Source organism: Amblyomma mixtum, chromosome 6 (genome assembly GCF_055824585.1).
Source record: "Amblyomma mixtum isolate Tamu chromosome 6, ASM5582458v1, whole genome shotgun sequence".
NCBI classification, from domain to species: Eukaryota; Metazoa; Arthropoda; class Arachnida; order Ixodida; family Ixodidae; genus Amblyomma; species Amblyomma mixtum.
In genome coordinates this window covers 73,486,867-73,513,797 of record NC_143017.1, presented here as the reverse complement: position 1 = coordinate 73,513,797, position 26,931 = coordinate 73,486,867, and the positions used below count along the sequence as shown (strand labels likewise).

Genomic DNA, 26,931 nt, shown 5'->3' with positions numbered 1-26,931 from the left:
TTGGTTTTTGAGAAAAGGAAATGGCGCAGTATGTCTCGCATATCTCGGCGGACACCTGAACCGCACCGTAAGGGAAGGGAGGAAGATGGGAGTGAAAGAAGAAAGAGAGAAAGAGGTGCCGTAGTGGATGGATGGATGGAGAACTTTATTTCGCAAGTGAGTTTGGACCGTGCAAGGTCTCAGGGCCACCGCACAGCCCTCACATTACGCGCATGTGTCCAGGCCACGTAGGGCCATGGCACTGGCACCCCGGTTCACACAGAGAAGTTGCGTGTCCGGGTCCTGCGACGCAATGAGGGCCTCCCATTCCTCCCATGTACCGATGGCGGGCTGTCCCTGCGGGGGAGGATCGGCAGGGCAGCCGAAGAGGATGTGGGGATCTTTAACGTGCACTGGCATCGCACAGCACACAGGCGCCTCTTGCGTTTCGCTTCCACCGAAACGCAGCCGCCGCGGTTAGGTTCGAACTCATAGTTTTTCCCCTTTCTATCAGCAGTTCCGCATGTGATAACGACCCTATAATATGGTTGTGTTGCAAGAGGCGACACATAGAACTTGTGCAGCGTTTTACCAAAACGCCAGGTGTGATAGACACATATACAGTCGCGTTCAATATGAATTGCAGCAAGCAAGATGTCGACGAAGCTTCTTTCACGAAGAAATGGGAGTTTGATTTTTTTTTAATTTATGCATTCTGTTCCTAATACAAAAGGGCAGAACTTTCTGCGATGCGTATCACGCAGCTTTCACGAGTTATAGAATGCAGTCCGCACAGTGGTCGTCACCGTGAGTTGCAGGTCATACTGATCGCGAGTGTGAAATTAGCAACCCCACAGAATTAAGAACTTTACAGGGTATGTTTATTTCATTTATTCACTCGTTTTTCTACTTGCGCTCAACTGTTAAGTGATATTCCGAATATCTGTACATAGCCGAAGTCATGCACGGCATGTCTTCTACCAAAATATATAGCCTTTGAAATTAATGCAGGCTATGGTAACGAACCCTGTACAATTAAACATTTCGAGACTACGGCTACGGAGGGCTACTCCATCCGACGTGGCCCTCAGGTTTGTTATTCGTCAGCCACTCCAAGACGGGTGAAAAGTATTCCAATACAGCCGACGGATCGAGGATTTTGTTTCTACTTTCGTTGACCATTTCCATGACGTCTGGCAAAGGTACCGATGATCCGAGCTTAAGGATTGATCTGAAAGGTGAAAAAAAAAAGCCTCTTGTTAAGCTGTCAGCATATACGCGCTTTATTTTTGCATATTTTGCTTGTGTTGCATGAGGTTCTCACTAGAAATACTTCGTTGCATATAGCAAACGAGCCTATATGTTGGTTTCTCCAAATTAAAATCATATTGGGATGGCAATATTAGCAAATTAGACGATTAAGCAAAGCTAAAAGTGCTCCACCGTATCTGTTATGACAAAATTGAAATTAATAAAAAAGTGCCTTTAAGCGCCAAATTCAATTTCGTCGCGATATGATAGCTTAAAAACTACCGTTTAGTATGCGTATTAAACAAAACGCTTCAATATATAAATATATATATATATATATATATATATATATATATATATATATATATATATATATATATATATATATATATATTCGGCGTTATTACGGTTTAGATTACGCTAACAGAGAACATGGACAGCATATCAGACTGCAAGCTTTTTTCTTGCAAGCGATCAGCAGAGAGACCAAGCAGTTTACTGAGAAAGCTGAGTATTCTGCCAGAGTGGTTATTTTCACTTGTGAGTCTGCAATACTTGAAATTAAGTACATGAGGCTGTGACAGAATGATACAAAAGGAATACAAGATACACACATAAAACGCTAGGGGGTAGGGGGTTTGAGGGAAGAAAGATGACAGAAGAGGACAAAATGTTTACAAATATTAATTGTGGCCTTGTAACTAGGCAGTTTACTTTCAAAATGGCCACACAAAAAGAATACAAAGTTTATCAAGGAGGCCAGTGTCTTGCAAATAAGCAGACAAGAAGTTCAACAGCACCTGTGGCTGTTTCGAAGAGCAAGGCAAGTGGCCCGACATATACATTTCATTGTCTGGAAAAAAGGCATCCGAGAAAGGCATGAAATAACAGTAAATAGAAAATCACGCACGCACCGCCTTGTAACAAACAAGTTCTATTTGTACAAGTGCCTCCATTTCAATGTCTCGTCTATATTAAGGCTAGGAATTCAAACAAAATGTGCTGTACCGTTCCAAATTAATCACAAATGCCACAGTACGCTATGATGGGCTGTCCCGATCTGATAGGAGTTGGCAAAATGTGTTTGCTGGCAGAGCCAATGATAGAGCGTTTCCAGACACGTGCCCAACATTTCTGTATAAAATGTTTGAGTATTGGAAAACTGTAAGGTACTGTTATGGAAATATTGGAGGTAATGGTCCATTCTGGCGTTGTGTAGCAAAATCTTTCTTTTAAAGTTTTTACATCACTCGCATGGAACAGTTAAGACTGCCACTGAAAACCAATGAGGAAGGCTTTTGACGATCGCAAGAACGTTAATAGAAAAAAAAATGCAAGCCTGAGGACGGGAAACCTGCGGATATATTGATTGTTATTGTGAAATGTTCCAATATATCAAAAAAAAGTGCGTTCGTAAACTTCTTCCCGTTCAAAAATGCTTTTGTCCAGAATTGTTGGGTATGGACCAGGAAGCCGGTGCGGATGCCTTTAAGTGCGGGCCAATCAAAAACTAGCTTCGGAAGGTTTTCTTCACGTGAACAAATACGTGGCTTTCCTTTTTTTTTCGTACCTGAGGCGTTCGTGGAAAATCAGTAGAAGAAAAAAATGTTCTGTTGAAAGTAATATACAAATTCGCGCCATGTCAATCTAAGCACGGCTCTTCAATCTGTCTCTTGATTCCAGAGCTTCCACTATAACCGATAGCTTTGTGATAGGCTATAACATTGAGGTACGCAAGGTCCTTACCTGAAATGAAATGAAGTTTAATTACAACTGCGCAAACAAACCAGGGTAAGACAGGCAAAATGTGTCATACACACTTGACTGAGGCCTGCCCTCCAAAAACTCGCTTTTCACTTTTCAATTTTCACTCAGCAGCTTTACTTTCCCTTCAACGTTATATCGTCCATCTCATTCAACCAGTGCAGGGTAACAAATCTGTAATCTTATCCTGGCTAACCTCTCCGCTTTTACACCTCCACCACCTCTCCCTCACTTGACAGCCTTGCTGGAAACCTTTAAATTGGGGAATACAGAGGGCCCTTGTCGTCGATTGTGGACATTGGTCATTGTGTCCATATGGACTTCTCAGTTTTGTCCTCATCTAAGGAAAGAAAACCAACTGTTCGCGGTACCCTGTCTGGGTTCAGGGGGTGTAATAAAGACCCGCGGGTTTCGTTATCAAGCCAAAAGCCCTTTACAGGCTGTGACGTTATAATGATCATGGATTCACAAAATAGTAGTTGCATCAAGCACACGTAGAAATCAGAAACTTGAAGTTAAAACTCGCGAACTACTCTGTGTAACTGTCATGCTATTGTTTGTTTGTTTGTTTTTTGTAAACGACTTCAGGTGGGTTCAAGCGACGATGAGCATTGATTTGTTTTCGAGTTGTTCACGCGGGTCGTATTAGGGCGATGTGATTAGCGTTTGATATTCAGCAGTCTATTCGACTCAGCACCTTACTTCGCGGGATCCCAGGATTCACCGCCAGAATTCGCCTCTACTAATCGCTCTAACTGTAAAATTTGACTTCATTGCCAACAGTCCAACGTAATATAACCGATTTTTGCGCGGAACCTTTTTTCGCATGCTACTGCTCGAAATTAGAACTCCTATTTCTCTTATCGATGATTACTGTGTCTTACTTGTTACAAAGGGACGCGCGTGTGATTTCCTATTTTCTGTTATTTTATGTCCCTTCCAGATAATTTCCACGCAGGAACCCTACACGGACAGTGTAGTGCATACACAGACAGTTTAGGTATTCTGTACGTAAGTATAAAAAAAGGGGGGGGGGGGGGGGGAATTGGTAAACTCCAGCGGACTTACACGAGACGCCTTCCCGCTTCTTTTGAACCGTATATGTCGCATTCGTGCAGGCGATCAGTGTGGTTGGCTGCTGCACACAGGTACTTGATGACCTGCATTTGCGCGATGAAGCTGAACAGAGACCTGCGTCCGTAGGAGGGCACAAAGGTTCAGTATTCTGCAGTTCCTCGAGACACACAAGCGCGGTCATCGTGAGTCAGCTAATAGCAAAACGGCAGAAGTTAGCATCCTCGTTTTTGCGTGCGCTATAGATAAGTGATGCTCCTTTCTCAAAGTGGACTCCAAAGGCAACCAAGCACATCAGGGTGCGGCAGAATGGGGTGGGCCGAATAGACTAAGAAGTTTACGGGAATAAGGTAAGGACGAATACGAGATAGGATTTTGCCCTGCAGTGAACGTGGCAGGCTGTTGATGGCGATGATGATGATGCTAGTTATGATGATGATGATATATGCGTTCGCGATTCGTGGGCAGACTTGGCGGCTGTATTGCCGGTGATGATGATGCTAGTTATGATGATGATGATACATGCGTTCGTGATTCGTGGGCAGGCTTGGCGGCCGTCTTGTCGATGATCATTACTGACTAGTGCACGGGCCACTCCAACTAGTCAGAAGTTGAGAACAGATTCGAAAGAATGTGCAACTTTTACGAAGATTTCTCCATCATTGCAGCCACTTCTGGTCATTTACAGCTATCTCTACAGTGTGTCCCAGCTAAAATGGAGCAAGATTTTTAAAAAGCGTTCTTCCGAATTGATATCAAGTGAATGTTGTTAGGGGATGCGTAAAGCACCGCCTAGTATTTTTTTTTTCGTTCAGCCTAATTTAGTATTTAGTCGACTATAATTAGCTTTCTTAAATACGGCGTTAAACGCTCAGGTGTGAACAGGAAAGTTGTCCAGAGCTTTCAAGATGGTCCAGCCCAGGTGCCTCCGAAGAAGTAGCCATTGCATAGCCCTTTTCCAGCTGCTGCTCACAGCGCTATTTCGGCGCGCTTTTTCGATGCTCTGTAATCGCGGCACATTCGGGCGTACGGAGCACGATTTTAAAATTTCGCGGGCTTTCATTTTTGCCGGATGAAGAGCTGCTACGCTATCTCGTCGGAAGCGTTTGACAACCTTTTTACTCAGACCTGAGCGTTTAAAACCACATTTTAAAAAATAATTAATGTCGAAAAATTAACAAAATTAGGCGGAAAAAAATACTGGCCGGTATTTTACATAACTCCTGACAACATTCACTTGATTTAAGTTCGGAATTACGGTTTGGCTTTTTTTTTTATCTTGCTCCATTAGATGGGACAACTATTTATATATTCACATAATAGTGAGTCTCACTTACCTTATCTGGTTCATATGCGCGAGAAAATCATAATCTGCAGGTGGGTGGAAGCGCCTCTTGCCACCATCTAGTGGTGTACGTATCCCTTCGTACTTGAGCCTGGAAATGGAATCGTGTATGACTGCATGTGACGTCAGTTCCTTGTGAGGGTGTAGCAAAACTTACCTCATCTCCCAATAGAGTGAGTCAACTCTCTCGTCGCTCTGTTGTTCGTCCACCACTTTCCAAAGCCACTTACTTGTTGCGATAGAGTGGAACGTTTGTCCGATGTGGTCAAAGGCGAGCTCAAGTAAGTTCCATATGCCTGCATCTGTTTCGTTTCATTGAGTCCAGCCCTCGCCCGATGCAATATAAAGAAACTTGAGTAAAGCAGGAACAGCAAAGTTGCGCAGGAAGTCCATTTTTAATGCAACCGTTGCTTTGTTGCAGCTTTAAAGACTTCCATACAACTTAAGAGGAAGAACTAAGTGGATTTGCTGCATGGAATGTTGCATTTGCATTTGAGTTACTTGCCATAATTTACTGCAACATAACCTGCAGTTTTACCCTTAATTCTAATTATATTGAGCAAGAACTTAATGATATAGCTTTGCACTACAAGGAAGAAAATTCAGTTTCGTGCTCCTCATGCCATTCGACACAACCGTGACTCTACTTTCTTGCTTACCTGCACTTTGCGATTCTATGCCAATCCGTTCTTGAAGAGCTCGAGAGCGAATGCCTAACCAAGACAAGGCATCTGCAATAGCTTCGTGGAAACCTAAGCGGCAGAAAAAGAATGTTCAGTCAGGCACTCATTTCCCAGTTTGCAGCGATCGAATTAGACTGCACACGTAAAAGAAATCGACTTTCTCGTTTTACTTTTTTCGCGCAAAGCAATAATACACCCTCCCCTTTTTTTATTGATTCCTTCTCGGCGCAGTTCTTTTTAAACTGAGAAGGTTTCCGTTGAAAAACGTTCACAAGAGAAAGGTTTGCAAAAACACGTTTCCTTGGCCGAAACGCGAAATAGGCATGGAGGCAAGAAGGGCGTCCTGTCTTTCCTGTTCTCGCATTTTGTCTTCTTGCGTTTCATAGCACTTGAGCTGATTCTTTGGTGCAGCTTACGGAAACGAGCTGATCTACGTGATAATCATTCGGTCACTGTCTGCAAAGTGAGTGAGTGAGACTGTGAGTGAGTGAGTGAGATTGTGAGTGAGTGAGATTGTGAGTGAGAGAGTGAGATTGTGAGTGAGTGAGTGAGAGTGAGATTGTGAGTAAGACTGTGAGTGAGTGAGAGTGAGTGAGTGAGAGAGAGAGTGAGTGAGTGAGAGTTAGTGAGAGCGTGAGAGAGTGAGTGAGTGAGAGAGTGAGAGAGTGAGTGAGAGAGAGAGTGAGTGAGAGAGAGTGAGTGAAAGAGTGAGTGAGTGAGAGAGTGAGTGAGTGAGTGAGTGAGTGAGTGAGTGAGTGAGTGAGTGAGTGAGTGAGTGAGTGAGTGAGTGAGTGAGTGAGGAGAGTGAGTATGCTGTGATGACACGATTCAAGCCTGCGGCCACATGCGCTCAAACGCTTTGTTTGTGCCAGCAAACAGGAAGGGTAAGACACGCATATTAAAATCGCACACATTTCCTAGCCTATGCTCATTTTTTTAAGCGGCCAATGAAAAGTGCGAAATTAGCCTGAAAAGTGTAGATTTACTCACCTGGGTTCGCTCCTGTTCGGAAGACATGAGGCAGGTGTTTGTACTGCATGAAATAATAAACGTGGGCCAGTTCATGATATGCAGTACGAAGACCGCTCACCGTCGGTTCGCTACGAATCTTGATCCTTTATTTTTGAAGGCAAAAATACTGCATTAGTAATACATCTTTAAGTCCAAACGAATGCATGGTGTTGTGTTGTATTAAGCATGCTGTAGCGGCTTCGGGAGCAAAAGCCATCGTCTCATGGTGAAGTGAGTTAGCCTCACTGGTCAGGACAGTCGGATTGAAATCCGGGTATTTCGTATATTTCAAACGAACAGCCAGATAATTCTGGAATCCGTGCCCAAGTAACACAATACGCGGGATCGAACGTGTTCAAGGAACTTCGGTTTCTGATGATGACCTTAACGAGCACCATAGTGTAGTACTATGTATAATGACGCATCACCTGACGCGGCTGATTACAATTCTTTCTAATCGGGGGTTTTCTCACTTCTACTAAAAACCAAGCACGTAACCAAAGGGGGCGGGGATGGAGGGGGGGGGGGGGGGGGGGGTTGCTTTGGTTCCCCTGCCGCCGGCTTGACACAGAAAGGCTCACTGCTGGTCAAGAACAATACTCCCGTGTTTGAGCTCAACAAATTAGCACGCATGCAATGAGGAAGATCAAATTATCTGATTTTGTGCTCGACAGACTGATTTGCTGTTTAGATTTCTTTTGCGTATGTACCTGCTCTTTTATTTCTAACAGGAGAAATAAAAGAAAACAGTAGAACTTGTGGTGATTTCGAGCATATCCACAGTACGTGATGCAAAAACTTCTTCTATGTAAGCTGCTATCGTTCCGCGTCTTTTCGGGGTGCACAGCTTCCAACCTGTAATCGTGTCCGTTGCAGAAGTCCCAAGCCGACGCTTCGGAAAGGAAACCAGCTTCGCTAGGAAGCAACTCAATCCGGGATTTCTCCCAAAATTCCGGTTGCAGCCTTGGCAAACCGAGGGAGACATAGAAGGATTCCGCCAGTTTGAACATTCTGACCGCAGTGAGGTTTGGCACCTGATGCAAGAACAAACAAGAAAACCTGAGTAAGTTCCTTTTTTTTTCTGGTGACGAATGGCTGGTGAGGTATATATTAATTACAGGAGTGATGACGCTAAAACAAAAATATAAAAATTTAGATGAATGCACAACGTCAGCGTGCAGGCCTTGAGAGAGGATTTCGCTTACCTTCGAGCTTATGGGTACCTTTTCGCTCCAAACTACTGCCGGCGGAAGCCCCACTTCGTTGCTTGTCAGGTAGCCTTGCGCGCCTGGTGGAAGAGTTCGTGTCATGCTTTGAGCCGGGCTACAAATTTTATAGCAACACCGAGGACAGATGACCTGTATCGACTGATTATTGAATCCTAATGACAGATAGTATATTTTCACTGAAATCAAGCTAGAAAAGGTTAAAAAAATGACAAACAGCTTTCGCCATCACTGACAGTTTTCACGAGCTGACCGCTATGGCGCCAATACCTCATTGTTGAGTGCGTATAGGCGATGCCGCCGTCCACTTCCAAACGGTGATTACGGAGTCCTTTGCGTTAATGACGTCATGGATCGGGGAGAGCAAAGATATGTAACATTTATAAATCCTATTTTCCCAGCAGCAAATGTGCGTCTTGTTGCCGTACAAGCATCAACGTAACCACGAAGAGTTAATTATGTGTCCGCACATCTTACAAAAACTGGCATCGTTGTCGCTCGCAAAAGCTATAAGGTACGCGCTTTGCGTAATATGCGAGAACGTTTTATAGGTTCACTTAGCGAGAATGAAACTCAAGCAGTATTGCTGACGCCTGCGCAGGCAGGAGTAATTGTGTTCCTTATTTAACCAATTGGTTAGTTTATCGGTAACGACTACCTTTTCAGCCACTGAAGATACTTGAAATTTTTCAACTAGAAAGTTTTAGAATCTGAGTGCAAAGACCAAAAAGCGTGCTCTCTGGAAAGGTGGCATTTTTCTTAACTTTTTTTTCACGCATTGCACCTAGAGCGAGAAGTTTTATATGTTCCCGGCCATATTGTTCCTATTCTACTACCATGATTTTTTTTTTTCCATGTCGCTCTTTTACTAAGGCTGTCTTTACAAACAGGCTCCATTCAGGGCCTGTTGTAATGGTCTAGAACCTTTGAATGTTTTTTTTTTTCATATTCGTAACGGCTATAATTGTCAACCTATTGTCGACTATTCTGTCATTCAGTTATGATCAATAAAAATGTCCAAGTTCGCCGGGCAGCAGCAAACAATACTGCTCCACGTTTGCTCTCCTAAAATGCAACACTCAGTTTAAAAAAAAACATATTTGATTGAACCAGAGTTCAACAGATGATAACGGGTCACCTTCACAAGGTCGCAAACAGAGTATGTTGCACTTATATGGACCACGACGAATGTTTTGAAAAGTCGTGATATACATAATCGAGATATAATTGTAACATAGCGAGCAAAGGAACGAAGAAACCTGCCTACCTAAGAGGTGAACGCTTATAGGTCCTGTCGATGACACTCGTTTTGAGCCATACATTGTGACAAGTCGCGTCCGTACCAGGCCATGCATTTGCCGGTATAGCGGGAGCAGTGCGTTCCAAACATTTTCCGTATCTTCTCTGAAAGTGGGCCACTCGTAAAGAAACATTATGTAATCTGCTGGATTGTTCAAACCTGAAAAAAAAAAACATCATACAAATAAAATATTAGAACTTGTGTCAGAAAATAATAGAAGAGGAAGCGTTAGAGCTTGCTTTTCCACAGGAATGTGTCACTACCGTTCAACCGGCTCTCCAGGCCGACGATCTTCAGTAATTCCAGAAAATCCCCTCGAGAACGTCCTCTCTGTCTCATCCACTGTTTAAAATAGTGCAGGCGCTCGCCGTTATTCTCCGAGAGACTGAAGATCCATACCAAATCTTGCGGAAGCATGTACTGGATTTAGTGAACACAGCAATATTATGTCAAGCGCTCTGAGAATTAGACTGTAATCACGCATACCTGGGTATGTCACGTGACAGTCAGCTTCAGAATCCTCGCGACCGCCTCTATACTGGCACACTGTGAGGTTCCAGAGAGCGCTTGAAAGCTTCGTCTCTAAATAGAGGTACTTCAGCAGAAAAAAAAAATAAGGCACTGTCATTTGAACTCTCTCGTCAGTATACACGCCTCAGTAGAAGATTGAGGACGCCGATGAATTACGAAAGGCGCAGATTGAAAAATAAAAAGCGAAAACCCGCTTCCAGAAATAGATTTGGCTGCATCCGTAAGTTAGTTCACATGGGTTTAACGTATTCTGTGCTGCTCAAGAATACGTCAAAACAGAGTAAATGAGCAAGGCACGGGACATAGAGTATATATCTATCTTTGGAAAAGTAGCCAGCATATGGGATGCGGCACTAGTGTGAATTTAGCCGCAAACCTTGACTTCCACTTCGTAAGCGCGCAGCAGTTTTTAATGTTTGTTGCGAATACATTTTCGCTTCTCCGTTCGCCTTCTCCAAAGCTTTCAAAGGCACAAGTAAAGGCCTTGTCCCCTCGTCTACTGCAGTCTTCTCAGATAGGAAGTGAGGTGCCCTTGCGCATCTGGTGTTTTCTCTTCGAGGACCCAAATGAAAAATCGAAAGGATTCTCTCTCGCCTTAAGTGCTTTCAGGTCCCGTTTTCAGAAAACAGCGAAACATCGTCCACAAAACGCGGCGAGCATTCCGAACGTCGTCCGAATGGTAGCGCACCTCCCACCCCCCCTTCCCTGCCACCCGCAGAAAAAAACCTCTGCCGTACTCTAGTCGCTAACATTAAGTTCTCTTTGTCATATTTCATCCTCTCCTTCTGCACTCTCTCAAGGTTACGCTACACACAATTACATACATTAGAGAGTAGAAGCTGCGGAGGTCGTGGGTTCTGATCCTAGCGGCAGCATGTGGGTGCATTTGCTTATACTTTCTGTAAAATTTACTTTATCTAAAATGATTACGCTAACGATTTCCCCATGTTACCAACAACACCGTTAAAAAATAATAGCAATCCCTTACGCTTTCCTGGGTTTTAATGACTATACTTGGCTTCAGTCATATGTATATAGTAAAAAGCTGCTCGTTTCCCTACACTTTTCTGCTGAAAAGACTCACATTAGTATACAAATAGTGCGAATTTTGCTTGTGAAAACGTAGCTCTACAACAAGAGTTTAAAGTGTATACAGTTTGGTTTTTGGAAGAAATGACGTCACTGTGCAGCTATTATTTCTAGCATCCTGTTAATTTGCTGGCAATTTAAATTAAATTTTTTTATCTACCTCTAGTACCCTCTCATATGGTCCTTAAGGGCAACGAAGTGGATTCCAAGAGAAGACAAGCGTCTCAGGGGGCGGCAGAAAGTTAGGTGGGCGGATGAGATTAAGAAGTCTGCGGGGATACGGTTGGGAAAGGCCTTTACCCTGCAGTGGGCATAGTCAGGCTGATGGTGATGACACTTTCAACATACTGAAACCTGGTCGCCACCATTTAGAAAGGAAAATGACAATTAACTTTAGATGTGCGCAACCGACCGCAACTCTCTGATTTATTTCAAGCACCCTACAGTTTCACAGTATGTTCCAAGGCATCGTGAAATCAGTCCTGGCTCCCTCCATGTCAAAATATCAGTCACAACTACGCTGCAGTTTATAAAAATAATTACTTACTTTCGTGATACTCTTTTCATCCAGTGCATACTTGCCGAGAAAGGAGAATTTTGCAAACGCACGTCGCAGCGTTGCATTCGTGTAAGAAGTCCAATTATAACGGGTCACGCTTTTCCACAGCTCCAAATGGTTATTCGAGTGACGTTGTAGTGTGTCAGCCTTGAAAGTGAATCGAAAACAAAAAGAACCCTTCGTTTTTTTATTTTAATTTAGAGCTATCTAAGAGCACTTAATTACAAAGATGACGCGCACGTAGGAAGCACAATTTCCGTTGCGCAACAGTATCGGAACAGCCTGCATGAACCCACAGTATGAGGGAATACAGGACATCGGTGCTGAAAGTCTAATGAAATCCAAAAAGTCAAAAGTTTTGTAAGAAGCAAGGCAGGAGAAGAGCTGCTCGTTTCAGTTATATAAACATCACAGCAATACTTACAATATGCAGTCTAATTTCGTAGCTCCCTATGAACCTTTCCCAAGGAAAAAAAGAAAAGAGAAAAACCGGAATTAGGCGTGAACTGTTATACCTGGCTTGTGCACAATACCGTACGCATCTTCAAACCCTACTGAAAGAAAAGGTAAGAAATCGAGCAGCATACTGGGTGTTTCACCTAACATGTTCTGCAGTTTTTGAAGACAGGCTTTCTGAGTTAAAACACTTTTTCGGCATAAATTGTCAGCTGTGTAGCTCATCAGAATACAGCTAAGGTATGCTAACTAGCAGGCTGGTTAACGAGTATTGAATAATTAATTTTTTTTAATTGTTACTGTTAATCTTCTTATTTATTCGGAGACGTGCAGCCCACTGTAAGTACTATCGATATCAGTCTTTAGAATTTAGAAAACTTAGTTACCGTCGGCCCTCTGGTCCAAAAATTTGAGCTATTTCGACGAGCTACGTGCACAGGAGGGGTTGCTCTGCGTGCAACCTTTTCGAAAGCGCATGCATTTTGGCTCGATATGGGTAAAATTTGTTGGGTCACTGCGCAGAGCGCAAGTGTTTTCAAAATTGTAACAACCGATATGGATATACTTGCAGTGGGCTACACGCATTTCAATAAATAAAGCGATTAGCGGTAATAGTTAGAAAGTTAACTATTCAATATTGGTTAACCAACCTACTTGTTAGCACATCTTAGCAGTATTCGCGCTACGCCGCTGACAACGCTACGCCGCAAAAAGTGCTCTTCTACCTCAAAAAGCCTATATTTAAAAGTTGCAGAACATCGTAGGTGGCACGCCCGGTATCTCTCTTGTAAAAGCTGTTGTCGACAGCGCACAGTCGGAAGGCCCGTATTGTTTAACGAGCTGATACCGGAAACGACCGATATGATGCCGGCTCACCAGACTGCCAGCGTTTGGCTCGCTTGAATCCACGCTGAAGTTCCAAAGGGCAGACGCGATCTCGCCACACATCCGGCTCTGGGCCGACTCCAGCTCGCCTAGCAGATATCGTTCAGCCACAGCCTCTTCTTCGGTGCTCGAAGAACGTTTCGCAGTTTCGAACGCCGACAACAAAACGACTGCCGCGCACAGGACGGATAACTGAACGATGCGTTCCATGTCGGAGGCTGCGTGGTGCGGTCGACGCACAATGCACGCCTCCGCGTATCGAGCGTGTGTCGCTTCGTGACAAGTACAGCGAGTTAAGACGCGCCGTGAAGCCGATACGGCAAGGCACCCGTTCTGTGACGTCATTGCCGAGGAAATGTGCGCCCAGCAGAAACAACCCGTTGATCCCGTGGAGAGACGTGCCAGGAACTGCTCAGAAGGCTGGGGTCAAGGTTACGTTGTCTAAGCTGTCAGCTGTGACGACCTTTCCGGGTACATTCTCTGCTCTTGTAAGCGCAGCCGCTAGTTCCGCTGGAGTGGCTCCAAAAAAGCCAGCGCTGGCAAGGGCCGACTGTTGCAGTGCGCAGGAAAGTGCGGCCTGACTTAGTAACGGCGTTTAACACATGTAAACAACTCCGCCCCATAGAATTCCATGCAGTACAACCTTAACTGTTACATCGCAGTAGTGGCAGCATACCTCATTAAACGCCGCGAATGCCAACCCGCGCATGCCCGTGCAACGGGCTCCAGAAGCCATTTTGAATTTTGTCACGGCTTGACGACACAAGAATCAACCGCGACGAGCACTACAGAAGCTGCGCGCGCCTCAAAACACGTTTAGCGTGCGCGCGTGACACGACTACAGCACATTAGCCATAGCGGGACCCCGTAATGCCCATCAAAGTTCGACCGCGCTCCACACTGTTCGGCGGTTTCCAACGCACTCCAACTATACCGGCAAATCAAGCGGTTACACATGGCGTGAATTTTGATGTTGGTGACGATTAAGTTCTATTGCCGCAGTAAGGCAAGCGGACTCAATGCAAGCGCGAAAACGAAACTATGCCGCGAGCAACGGAGCGCGGGCAGCGCTGTACGAAGTACTGTTGTGTGGATTGTCTCCGAGGCTTCTGATTCTGTCGTCCGCCGTCGTCCGCCTAGTCCCCTTTAGCTTAAAGGATAGAGTTTGCAGAGTCTAAAAGATGAGAACTGGGTATAATTAAAGTGGCCGCAGCGAGATCACCGCAGCAGCATACGCGTACCGCAGATTCGCCCGCTCCCCGCCCCAGCGCGCTCCTTCTCCGCCAGCGCCAAGGCGAGGAGTGACGGCCGCCACCGCGAAAACTTGCCGGCACTTGTCAAAAACATTGTTCAGCGCTTCCTTTTGCCCTCATTAGGCCCCCTCGCCGGTCAGCGGGAATGTGAAGCGATAGAGCTATATTTTGTCCATTTTATATTTTTTAATCCTTAGGAACAGCAATGCCACAGGGACATCATGTCTCCACAAACTTTGACTGCCACCCCGCTACGACGATGCTGGCGTCGTCCCTCATCGCAGTACCTTCTGCGCATGCAGAAAGGACAATCGTGAGTGCAGATCGCGAAAGCCTCAAATACTTGCAAACTCTAGAGAAGTATATATGTTGCGCTTGATGCTTAGCAGCAGACAGCGATCGGATCGCTAATTCTTATGGCGGCCAGCAAGCTCAGTAGCGGTCCACAATGGTGAATGGGAATAGGTGAACTGCGCTGAAGGGATCCCAGCAAGAAATGACGGAGCCTTGAGTACTGCCGCTTTATGTTGGTCAAGGCAATCTCTGTGGCGTCAGTCATTGTTGATGGAAGCAACCACAAATCGATGGCGCAAGTTACATTATGCAAGGTGGGTGAAGCAGACAAACGTACTGCTCATTCCTCAGCCGGCCGCCGGCCGCGGTGGCTCAGTGGTTATGGCGCTCGGCTGCTGACCCGAAAGACGCGGGTTCGACCCCGGCCGCGGCGGTCGAATTTCGATGTAGGCGAAATTCGAGAGTCGCGTGTACTGTGCGATGTCAGTTGCACGTTAAAAAACCCCAGGTAGTCGAAATTTCCGGAGCCCTTCACCACGGCGTCCCTCATAGCCCGAGTCGCTTTGGTAGATTAAACCCCCATAAACCATACACCATTCCTCAGACGTAAGAGAAAGCCTAGTCATGCTCATGCGAAACCTCATCTGGCCACCGTCCCCTCCCACCCTCTCGCACTTGTCCTCTCCCGTAAGCGTGGTAAGGGGGATTTCCATGCCTCCATTTTGCCACCTGCCCAGCGTGGCAGGTAGCAATTAGTTTAATTGAGCTAAATTAACTTATATCAAAATCCATTCACTAAGCTAAAATCACCAAGTAATTGGGTCCCACGGCAGAATGCAGGGCTTTTACAGCGAAAGTTATAACAGCTTTCGCTGTCGTAACTGTTATAAATATTTAGTTCAGTTTTTAACGCCTAAAGCGACTTGGGCTACGAGGGACGCCGTAGTGAAGGGCTCCGGATAATTTCGACCCCCTGGGGTTCTTTAACGTGCACTGACATCGCACAGTACAGAGGCCTCTAGCATTTCTCCTCCATCGAAACCGGCCGCCGAGGCCGGGATCGAACCTGGGTACTCCGGCTTAATAGCCGCAGGGACGGGATGGAGGAGGAAGTGAAAGGAGAGAGAGGTAGCGCTCCATAGGGGAGGACTCCGGTTACCGTACATACTTGTGTAAGGCCCTCGCTCGTGTCCCCCAACTTGGCAGCCGATAACTTGAAAAAAAAAATAGACACACTCGCGAAGCAGTTCCAACTATCGGCCGGATCTCATCTCTCTAAGCATGTCTCTTCTAATCTCATTCATAATTATCTGGGGTGACGTGGTGTCTGTCAGTGAAGTGCCCTACTAGCCTGTTTTATTGCGGACAGTTCCTGCCGGTCGTCATATGATACAGACTTCTAATGCATGGTCTCTGCAAAGTGTCCAACCATGCCCGCGCCGATTTTATTCAAATACAAGTTTTCGTACAAACGGGGCATTCATAAGGGCTCCACTGCAGTCAGAAAAAATGAGTGGAAAAAACACCTGCATCCCGTCAAAATGCTGAGAAAAAAAAAGTGCGGCCCTTAAAAAAAAAATTGGCAGTGGCTTAGCTCTGGTTAAGCGAAAAGCTGCAGTTATGCTTTGTTTGACGTCATGGCTGTCGCAGTTCGCGCACAATGCTCTGGGAGCACCACGATAATGGTGTAGGCAAGCGCGTTATTAGCCCTCCTTCCGCATGCTTAGCAAATGTACGTGGTACACATGCGGCTGCAACGAAAGGGTACACGGTGGCGAGGAGGCGAGCGCGCAGTAGCCAACTCCCTCGCTACGAATTCTGGGTCTTCTTTTCCTCCTCCCGTGGCGAATGTCTGCGCCTCTTCTACGGCCGCCGCCGCCGCTCACGCGTTCTGGCAACGCCTTGCGAAAGAACCTTCTCCTCTTGGGACCGCGGCGGCGACCGTGCGGCAGCGGCGAGCGGTAAACCGGTGGCGAGGAGAAGTGGAGACGTAGCGCGCGCCGCGGCGGCGCCGAGGGGTGGCTCACGCGAAGCGCGGTGTTAACGAGCCTAGAGAAGCTTTTCGCTCCAAAAGTATATTAGGCAAATTTGACCACCTGTCTGTGACATGCAGTGACGCACTGCACACAGGAGTCTTTTGCTTTCTGCCAATAGAGTAACTGAGTGAGGAAAAGCGAAGGCTTCCCACAGAAGTTATCATGCCTTTCCTTTGCTCTTCTTCCAGGCAGTCATCGTTGAAACATGGGTTACCTATCTTCCTACATCGCGGCAATTCATTCATCCATCCAGTCTATACATAGCCACGTGTGAGGTGCGCTTATAAGGCTGTGAATGTCCGTTTTTCAGGCGAACAGTCCGTTCGTGGAGGTACCGGGAAAAATGGTCAGACATAGAGAAAGCAGTCATGGATATGTGAAAGTGTAGACGTTAAATGCACTACATCCATTAAAACTGCAGATGCGAAATCCATGAATGTAGAAGCTAAATGCATTCCTCAATTTCAGTTCTGGAGAGGGAAGGAGCACTTGGTGAGGATAGTAAATGCATGTCATTTCGGAAGCAGCCATGATTTCTTTCAAGCGTCAGAGGAAGAAGTGCCAGTGAGCTTTAGGCCAGGGACTCACTTGCCTTTTTTAGAGAGCGATGGTACCCACGGTAGGGACACCCAAAGGCTGCCCAGCAAACAGAAAACAAAGAGTGTGGTGAGGGGTGAGAGTGCTAGCATGAAGCTGTTGGAAGGCTGCTGCCCCACATCAGGAAAGAAGTGGGTCAGTAACTATCTTGCCTAAAGTGGACACTTAATTGGTTGAAGGTGAAAGGGAAGGAAAGGGAAAAGGGCATCAGGCAGTTTTTCAGGTGTGCTACCACTCAACCAGAATGAAGGTGAAACAGAGGGCGAAGGCTTAGACAAGGGCAGCGAGCCCAATATACCATTGCAAAGGCCAGTGCATACAAAGAATGATTTTTAATGCCTCATACTGTCGTTAGCAGCTGTGTTGGCAGATTTTTCGGCAGATTTGTCCGCGTTTCGGCGTCACTACTTAAAAAGAAACTGCATCAAGGCTGGGAATCGAACCAGGGCCTTAAGCTTTTTAAGCGGAGACACTACCACTCCGCTACGAAGGCTCAAGGTTTGAGCATGAATAAAGGCGCATCTAGTGAGTGCATGGGTTTCATAAATAAAATAAAAGGAATAAAAAAATAAAAAGCAATAATATAAGAAACAAAAATAAACATAAAATGAAAATACATGAAAAATAAAAAAAGAATGTACAGTGCACCAGGAAACGCTTTCGCCTTGCAGTACTTTAGAGAGCCAAAGTGCCCCCTGAATTTTTTTTTTCGACCTTTCTGGATGAATTTCCCGAAAACAACTAGTAGTACTGCATGTGCACTCCTATAAGTCCAGTCCACCACAATTTCCCATTGGCTAGCCATCAGCATCACAGCTACAGACTGCCACTAATCCAACAAACACACATTATAAATTAAATGTAAATTTATTCAAAATGCATATGAGTGATTTCAAGGTATACCTTTCGAAATCAGTGACATAACAAATGTAAATAACCGCTTTTCAAGCACACTGCCGCATGAAAAAAAAAAAAATACAAAATTGTGCACTTTACACAGTTGTGTCAAAATATAAACATTGGAAGATGAGTGACCGTAGAGGTTGCAGTGATGATGCGTGTCACAGCTCGTCACTTGCTTTCTTGCTTCGTCCCTGCAGAACAGGGGGAACAGAAACATTATTTCCTGGTATCAGGTGTCTGCCAACTTTCCTAGACCCCAGCAGTCTTGAAACTAACCATGATTAGCCTCAATCTGATTTTATCGTAATCAAATGAACAATTATATATTACGACCACCAACAAACCAACTCCTCCTGTAGCCGCAGACCACACTGTAAGGAAACTGGCGGCTGCGTACTTAGATATGCCAAAGTTAGAAATGAAAGGCACAGAACGTACATTCTTTAAAAGTTCTGGTTCGTGGCAGCAACTGGAAACCCACTCTTTCAGTTGCATACGCAACATTACTTGATTATTTTACAGACAGGAGCTTGACTGAACACCATTTTTACTGGACCACCATTTCTGAATTTTTCGTTACCGAGATTTCGCATTTCATATGGCGATACATCTGAAGCAGAGAATACTAGTACTGTCACTTTTTATATTTCTCATTAATAAGTGCTATCATGTCCTGCATTTCCTGCAAAAACAAATAAATATAAACGTATTTACTTGGTACAATGAATGAATATTTATATTTCACTTAATTTTTACAAGAAGCCTGGTAGTTGCATGTGTCGCATAATCTGATACGTAAATAGGTATAAGCTAGATCAGTTCATCAAATAATGGTTAGCAACTTTTCAAATGTGGACAGGAAGTCCAAGCTAAAGGTCAGCTATTACTAGCTGAGCTCTATACCTACCATAATCACTGGGCAGGCCACATCCACTAAAGGACAAAGGCCTTTCCCACTATCACCGATTAACCCCCTCTTTCACCGGTTGCGGCCACCCTGTCCCTGCCAAGTTCATTTCATCTGCCCGACAGATTCTCTGCTGCCCTCTGTGTTTACCTTCTCAAATACACTGTTACCTTAACTCTTTCCCTACCATGGGGGAAATGGCCATTTTCTGAAGGTTTCAGTACATTTTTTTTTCTGCTAAAACTTTTGCATTCAATATTTATTGCAGTACCCAAAAACAGAGCTGAATAAAGGTGCTTTCTATTCATATAAGTTTACCAACAAGTTGCATGTTGGAAAAAAAAAAATTTTCTGCTAAAAACGAGATTTTAAGAAAAAATTGAACAAAACTTGCAAAGACACGCTTGTATTTAAAAAGAAAAAAATGTTAAAAATTTTCTGAAATATGCAAAATGTTCGTTACTGTATTGGCCACTATCAGCAAAAAAAATCATTTCTATCTTGAATAGTATTCATGCTACAAAACAATAACTGGAAACCCTACAGTTGTGCATCGGAGTGCGGCCGCGTGTGTTTCAGGCTGGTTTCCATTATCGCCAATGGGAAAACTGAATCATCTTCTGCGCCTTGCACGATTTTCAGGCTCGTTGTTGCACAGGTCGTCGATTAAATCACTCGCAGACTAAACGGAGTCCTGAGATTTGCTATGTTTTAGTGCGCGTGGAGGCTGCCAAGCGACTTTGATGGTACCGAATCTTTGGAGCGCGTTCAAAAAATGCCGTTTTATAGGGGAAAAAAAAGACTATATTGGAAACAAAACTTAAGTTCTCCGGCTACAAGCCACATTCGCATCAGGCCTGTAAGCAACGCGGAAGGCTCTGAAGTCGAGCGGCGAAGGCGTCATCTGCGGGCAACATGGCGGGCTATGAGCGCAGGTCCGCGTCCTCATTTCTTCGCAGCGAGTTAGAAAGTGCCCCATTGCGGGACAAAAGAAAACTACATCGGAAACAAAACTTTGAATCCTTGCCTACAAGCTGTATCTGCAGCGTGGTGATTAGCAATGCAGAAGGTTCTGAAATCGGAGCATGAAAACATCGTTAGCGGGCTAACGATGCTCAAAGGGCGCGGTAGGGAAAGAGTTAAAGGATCAACAATTATCTGTTCTCCACATTACATTCTCTCTCCATGTCCATTTCCTCTTCTTGAATTCAGCAAGGATATCATACACTTCATTTATTTCATAAACAGCTCCGCTCTCTTTCTGCGTCTCAGCATTACCCCCAACATTTCCCTTTCTATAGTTCACTGTATTGTCCGCTGCAAGCTAAACTTGTAAACTTTATCAAACTCTTGTGTGTTGCTTCGCACTGTTTCTGATAACTCACTTCATAAAGCAAGAAAACAGTGACCCTGCTTCAAACATACCTTTTCTTCAAAGTGTTTTCCATAGTATGGCTTATTTTCTATCGTAATTGTCTCAAGCCTTTCTTGCTCAATCAAGTAATCCTTCGCCTCCCAAGCTTGCGAGCCATCCTTGAATGAGAACAGGGCTCGATTGTCACCAAGGATGTATCTGAAATGGTAGAAACACACGTGTATTGCAGTGAACGCAATGTTATGTCTCAGCTAATAACAGTGAACTTACTGTTAAACAGAATGATACAACAAATGCAGCTTTGGTTCTTTTTTGTTTTTCGGGTGAGAAGAAATATGGCTAATAGCAGAACAAAAAAATTCAGGGGGGCACTTTGTTGACCTAAAGTGCGGTGAGGCGAAAGCCTTAAGCGCAATGTTGCTGCTTGTGTCACTGATGTGTTGTTAAGATCTTAAGCTTCTCCTCTAAGAGTGAAACGCGACAGCGTCTTGCAACGCTGCCAGGCAGTCCATAGAACGCCATCGCCCGTTCGTTGTGCACCTTGCTAGTCGTTAAATTGTTTTTTGAGGAAAGCCATTGTATCTGTCTCACATATCTCGGTGGACACCTGAACCTCGCCATAAAGGGAAGGGAGGAAGATGGGAGTGAACGAAGACACCTATTAATAGACGCGCCTTTGTTCATTCCAAACCATCGAGCTGGCATGGCGGAGTGGTAGCATGCTTGTCTCGCAGTCCGGAGACCGGGGTTCAATTCCCGAGCTCGACCAATTTCCTACTTGGTTTTATTTATTCATCTGGCCTGACTATAAAGGTTAATTAGGCTAATTGGATAATTAAGCAATGAACTAAACTCATTCCCACATACTTCGCGCATCACTATATGATCCCTTTAATTGGTTGCATAGTTACTATCCAAAGTACAGTTGGCCCCGTTTGAAATTTGCGCACTGTGACGTCACGACCATTTCAACCTATTGAAAAGCGTGACATTTCTGTCGACAACCACTGCTTACAACGATGAGGCATTAAAGGCTTCCGCCTTAAAATTGGAGGGGACACTAAGATCTGTCTTAAGGGTGTGACGCAATAGCGCAGTAAGTTAGTTCCCATATATGCAGATATGGTCATCCTCTACATAGGCTGGCACAAGACAGAGTTAATTATAGAGATATGGAAGGGGCCTTTGTCCTGCAGTGGGTGCAACCAGGCTGATGATGATAACTATTTTTTATTTCCCAATATTTTCACAGAGCAGCTCCTACGACTGTGCACGGCTTGCACAGCAGCAAGAGAAGGAAAGAAAAGCCAACTTTGTGAGAAGGGACGCAGTGGCTATGGGATATCAGAAATTATGGTGGCACTGAGTTCATGTTACATGACCAGGCTATGCACTCGAACACAGTGTTACATACTACGATTACTCCCAGATCACCAAACCATCAGACCATGCTTCAGGCTCCTCTTACAGTAGCCAGTTCATAATTTATGTGCTCTGTTCACTTAACAGAACTGCCTTTCTTTTCACTGGTAACAACGCAAAAATGCACGGACCAAAAACAGAAGTAAAGGAACATGCGAGTGCTTAGAAATAACAATCAACAAGTTAAGCTAACAAGTATTGATTGCCCTGTTACCAAGCAAGTTTAACCAGCTCTCCCAACTTTCTGTATGTCTCATATTCTTTGTGAATGTCCAGCGTACAGTTCTGCAAGACATCCTCTCCGCCTTGCGCTGGAACCCACCACTTCGCGCCCACTAACGGAGTTGCAGATCCTGGGACACTGGCCACGGAGATCATCGGCGGTGAGGGCCTGCCATGTCCTCCTGCGGTTCTTACAAGTGTCTTGCCTGCACGACAGGCTGTGACTTTGCCTAAGCCTTTTCGCCTTATACCTTTTCTCATCTCTCCCTTTCTTCCCTCACCTTTATATCCCCTCATCCCTTTTCCCCAGTGCAGGGTAGCAAACTGGTTTTGTCTACCGGTTAACTTCCCCACCTTTGCTCCTCCTCCTCCCAACTTTCTGTCTCGACTGTCTTAATAAATGTTTATGGCGCCATGGCTACAGTTGTATTATAGCTGTCCACTTTGTGCTACTGTGAAACAGCCATCTTATCAAGCTTTGCTGCGTCTTTCTTATGCCTGGCATAAATATGAAATGGAAAGGAGCACAAATGTTTTTCTGGGGAAGCAACATTTGCATCGGCTGCTAAGATATAATCAACAAGCAAGATTTAATCTAACCACAGAGTGTTTTGACAAACTGGCCACTGATATAAAAGCACCTCAATTTTTTAGACCCAATAGAATGCTTGGTGCTGTAAGTCCCTGATCCTACAACGGCTGTTTACAACACTATAACATATTTCCTCTTTTTAAGCCTTCTAATGCTGGAAACAATGACCAGGGAGCACAATAGTCATCAGACGGCACCACAACCAAGATACTGAAAACTCGCAGCTCGATCGATCACTGTGTAGTGTAGCAGCTTTTGGAACTGTTTTCTAGAATGTGTATGTCACGATTGGTTTTAAAGGCTTTAAAGTCCCAAAGAGACTGAGGCTCTGAGGAACACCATAGTGGAGGGCTTCGGATAATTTCAACCAGCTGGTGTTCTTTAATGTGGCCTGACATCACACAGAACACTGGCCTCTAGCATTTCACTTCCACCAAAATGTGACCACCATGGCAAGGATTGAACTCGCATCTTCATGCTCAGTAGCCAGGTACTATAACCACTGAGCCGCAGCAACGGCAGTGTGCATCACTAATACCGATAATGTCATGTTGATTGACAGGCCACCGGATGTTGCCATTCACAGCAGCCACGATGTCATGGGCACACTTTTAGTCGTGAAAGTCGTCTGCTTATGTAGCTTTGCAAACCCCTTTGGCTTGAACCTTGAACCGATTTGAGTAGAGTTAATCTGCTGTTATATACTGGGGTGGTTAGCCTTCCAATTTTTTGTCAGCAATTGTGAGAGGTCAACGCCTTCAAGTCCATTGTTCTAATTTGCCGCAGCTCCAACTTTCTGTCAGTGGTTCTGGAGTCATTCGCCATGTGTTTTGAGTTTGTCCTAGATGAATACGCCTTGCTGTGTCGTAAGCTACAAAGCCAATGACCGACGAGGCGTCAAACCCAGGCTTGTTATTCCTACAGACGTGCGTGAGCGAGTTGCTTGGAGCACATTGTACTGCCAGCATCAGACACACGCCAGAAGTAAGCAAACCAAGCATCAACGTGTGATGTATTGGGCGGGGCAATGTTCCATCCTGTTTTCATTTTTTCAATTCAAATGCCATTCAAATGCACTCACCTATCTACGGAAATATGATTATTCATTAGGCTTGTTTGCCAGATCCGTGTTATGTCATCAGTTTCTTCTTTTGTTGGGTTTCCTATGAAGTAAAATGGGAGAACAATAATTCAACACAGTAGTGACTAACAAGGATAAAGAAGGAAAAGAAGCACTAACCAAGTTCTTTTTGAAGAATGCGATGTTTTGAAACATGCTTGGTTCCTTCACTATGACAACTTGATTTGCATTGTTTAAAAAAATGTACAAAAAATAGCACATCTTATGTGTCGCACGAAAATAAGCACTTATAGTGAAATATGACCTGATGAAGCCCGAATTATGGAACCATGTCCTGAATAACCCAATTTGTACCTGAATTTCAGCTAAAAAAATATTGTCAAATTTTTAACCCTCGAACGCCTGAAAAAAGCCCAAAAACAAAGGGCCCTATTTATACACAGCCAAGGTCCATCAGAATTTCTGCAAAATTGACATGATTCTCATGAAAACTTCAGTCTCCTTTCCTTCAAAAGGACTATGGTGGCATTCATGGGTTTGGTTTGATTTATGGGGTTTAACACCCCAAAGTGACTCGGGCTATGAGGGATGCCGCAGTGAAGGGCTCCGGATAATTTGGACCACCTGTGGTTCTTCAACGTGCATCGACATCGCATAGCACACGGGCCTCTAGCATTATGCCTCCATCGAAATGAGACCGCCATGGCTCTGATCGAACCTGAGTCTTTCGGGTCAGCAGCTGAGCACCACGACCACTGAGCCACCACAGTGGCAGTGGCATTTGTTCAGTTGGACTCTTGCAAGTTCTGTGGGACAGCAGGCCAGACTGACCCCTGCAGGCACTAGCAGTGAAACTATTGGTCTCTTCGATTAGGCTGGCAGAGTAGCCAACCGGAATCCTTTCTGGTTAACATCCCTGCCTTTCCCTCTCTCTTTCTCTCGATTTGGCTGCACTTTCTGCACCAGTTCAAGGAGTGCAGCAGCTTCGCCGTTTTGCCGGCGCAGCAAGCACCCTCTGCACCTCCATCTTCATTTTGCAAAAGTGCCAGCCTTATTGCACCACCAGTTCTTAGCTGGCTTGCACTTTCCGAAGTGGAAGTGCAGCTGTAGTGCAGCAAAGCGGCGGTGCCCATCTGCAGGTCGGAGAAGCGAAGAAAATATGACAATAGTCTGTCCATGAAACGATGGCCGTTCTTCCTTGAAAGGAGGAGGTGAGTAACTGTTTGCGAAGTAATAATTGTAAACCTCAGCAATCAAGACTAGCAGCTTGGGCAGCATTTCAGCACATAATCGTAAATCGTCTGCATGTACATATGCAACATTTTTTTTCACGTGAAATGACAATTTACTGAGGCTGGTGCATGGCAACACTTCATTGCGATTTGCTCCTAGAAAATTTTTCACGTGATTCGGAATTTTGGAGCCCGTTTATGTCAACGACACTAAATGGGCTGTAATTTGGCGGCGATGCCAAGGCTAGAAAATGACCAGGCCTGCACTCGACCATTAGTTTTGGAAGCAGCCACTGCCAAGCTGCACTTGAACTGCCTGAACTGACGCAGCGCGCTGGCGGCACCACCGCAGAACTTCACAGAACTAGTGCAGTGTGTGCAGCCAAATCGAAGAGACCTTATAAGTAGTTCCAAATGACATTACACCCTTGGCTGACTAGCCCACTGATTATACAGAGCGACGTCTGGTTCCAGGTGCGAGGTTCCAAGACGATGACTGTGTGCACATTAGGACGCACAGATCTACAGATATATTGCAGACACAAGCTTTTGACCCCAAACCCAGTAGGTGCCAGTGCTGCATTGTTCATTCTGCAGGAAACTGCTCAAGAGCTCTACAAAAAACTGACGAGCACTTTACCTATGCATGCTGAAGATAGCATCAAAACTGGCCGGCTTACAAAAATCCCACCAAGCTCCATGTGGTTTGGTTAGGTTTGGATTATTGGGGTTTAACGTCACAAACCGACTCAGACTATGAGGGGCGCCGTAGTGAAGGGCTCCGGAAATTTCCACCACCTGGGGTTCTTTAACGTGCACTGACATCGTACAGTACACGGGCCTCTAGAATTTCGGCCGGAATCGAACCCGCGTTTTTCTGGTCAACAGCCGAGCGCCATAAACACTGAGTCACCGCGGCGGCCCATGTGCTGTTTGTGCAGTGTGATTTGCACGTCAGCGATCGCCATCATCTGGCGCAGTACTGTGACGCGAGCCCATGACAACTTGAAAATGCAAAACTAAACAGGTTTTAAACTGGAACGGTGACAAACCTTTTGGCTATGGCCTAACGCTCACCTGACACGGTGACAAATGTCATCAGCATTCTACCCTTCTTGGACGCTTTCAAAATGTTTTCTGGATTTGAAGAGTCAAGCTTGCTCATGTCAATTTTGGGGGCGGGCCGCATGTACTCCGGAAGTTCATCCGGCTCAAGCGGCTCCTCATCCTCCTGAAGAAAGGAAAACGCGAAGGAAAACGTTCATTACACTTGCGCAATTCAAAACTGAACTCGTGAAAGGGTCACACTTACCTCCCACTGCTCAAACAGCCTTTCCAAGTCCGCATCGTTGTAGTCGCGTGGGTCTTTCTTCGTCCAAGCCGGCTTCTCGCTTTCTTTCGATTTTTTTGCCGCCGATATTACTAAAAGTACTGCAAGAGCTGTAATGAGCAACAGATGCCTCATTTCGATTTCTATTCACTGCACGCCTGACGTCACAACTTGTCGAACAAATTTAAAGTCATGCCATTCGTCGGCACGTCTCCGCTGCTCGGATCAAATCGACACGGAAAGTTGTCAGCACGTCGTCAGCGTAAGCACGGAAGCGCGGATGCGATTAAAATAAACACCACCAACTCCGAACGATACCGCTAAATTCTACCGCCCATCCCGTAGAAACACTTTGATAGAACCGTTTTTTAAACTAAAAAATCAAATTTATTTTTGCACTATTAACTTTTATTTCTATTTTTGTTAAGTTTTAATAACAAATCAGAGTTTTATGCATAGTTTGTTTTTTTAAGGTTTTGCCTAGTGCGCCAGGCAAGCGCGAGGTGGCAAGAGCTGTTCACCGCAAAAAGAAAA

General features: G+C 45.0%; 2 protein-coding genes across 3 annotated transcripts; both read right to left on the bottom strand.

Annotated features, from left to right (window-relative positions):
• Nucleotides 1-872: 872 nt before the first annotated feature.
• LOC149339375 (angiotensin-converting enzyme-like) lies at nt 873-14,224 on the bottom strand. Of its 2 annotated transcripts, none has more exons than XM_089548140.1 (13): nt 13,145-14,224; nt 11,801-11,959; nt 10,120-10,228; nt 9,897-10,037; nt 9,601-9,792; nt 8,313-8,395; nt 7,963-8,141; nt 7,087-7,211; nt 6,073-6,165; nt 5,571-5,715; nt 5,406-5,504; nt 4,063-4,185; nt 873-1,210 (listed from the first exon to the last, which is right to left on the bottom strand). In XM_089548140.1, the coding sequence occupies exons 1-13, from the start codon at nt 13,496-13,498 to the stop codon at nt 1,036-1,038; spliced, it is 1,977 nt and encodes a 658-aa protein (XP_089404266.1). In that variant the 5' UTR covers nt 13,499-14,224; the 3' UTR covers nt 873-1,035. The 2 variants fall into 2 exon arrangements, with proteins under 2 accessions (XP_089404266.1, XP_089404267.1); XM_089548141.1 differs by having other exon boundaries at nt 4,063-4,154.
• Nucleotides 14,225-18,181: 3,957 nt separating this feature from the next.
• boca (LDLR chaperone boca) lies at nt 18,182-26,687 on the bottom strand. The gene is made up of 5 exons (XM_089548139.1): nt 26,380-26,687; nt 26,145-26,298; nt 23,836-23,917; nt 20,569-20,716; nt 18,182-18,427 (listed from the first exon to the last, which is right to left on the bottom strand). The coding sequence occupies exons 1-5, from the start codon at nt 26,530-26,532 to the stop codon at nt 18,395-18,397; spliced, it is 570 nt and encodes a 189-aa protein (XP_089404265.1). The 5' UTR covers nt 26,533-26,687; the 3' UTR covers nt 18,182-18,394.
• Nucleotides 26,688-26,931: the final 244 nt, after the last annotated feature.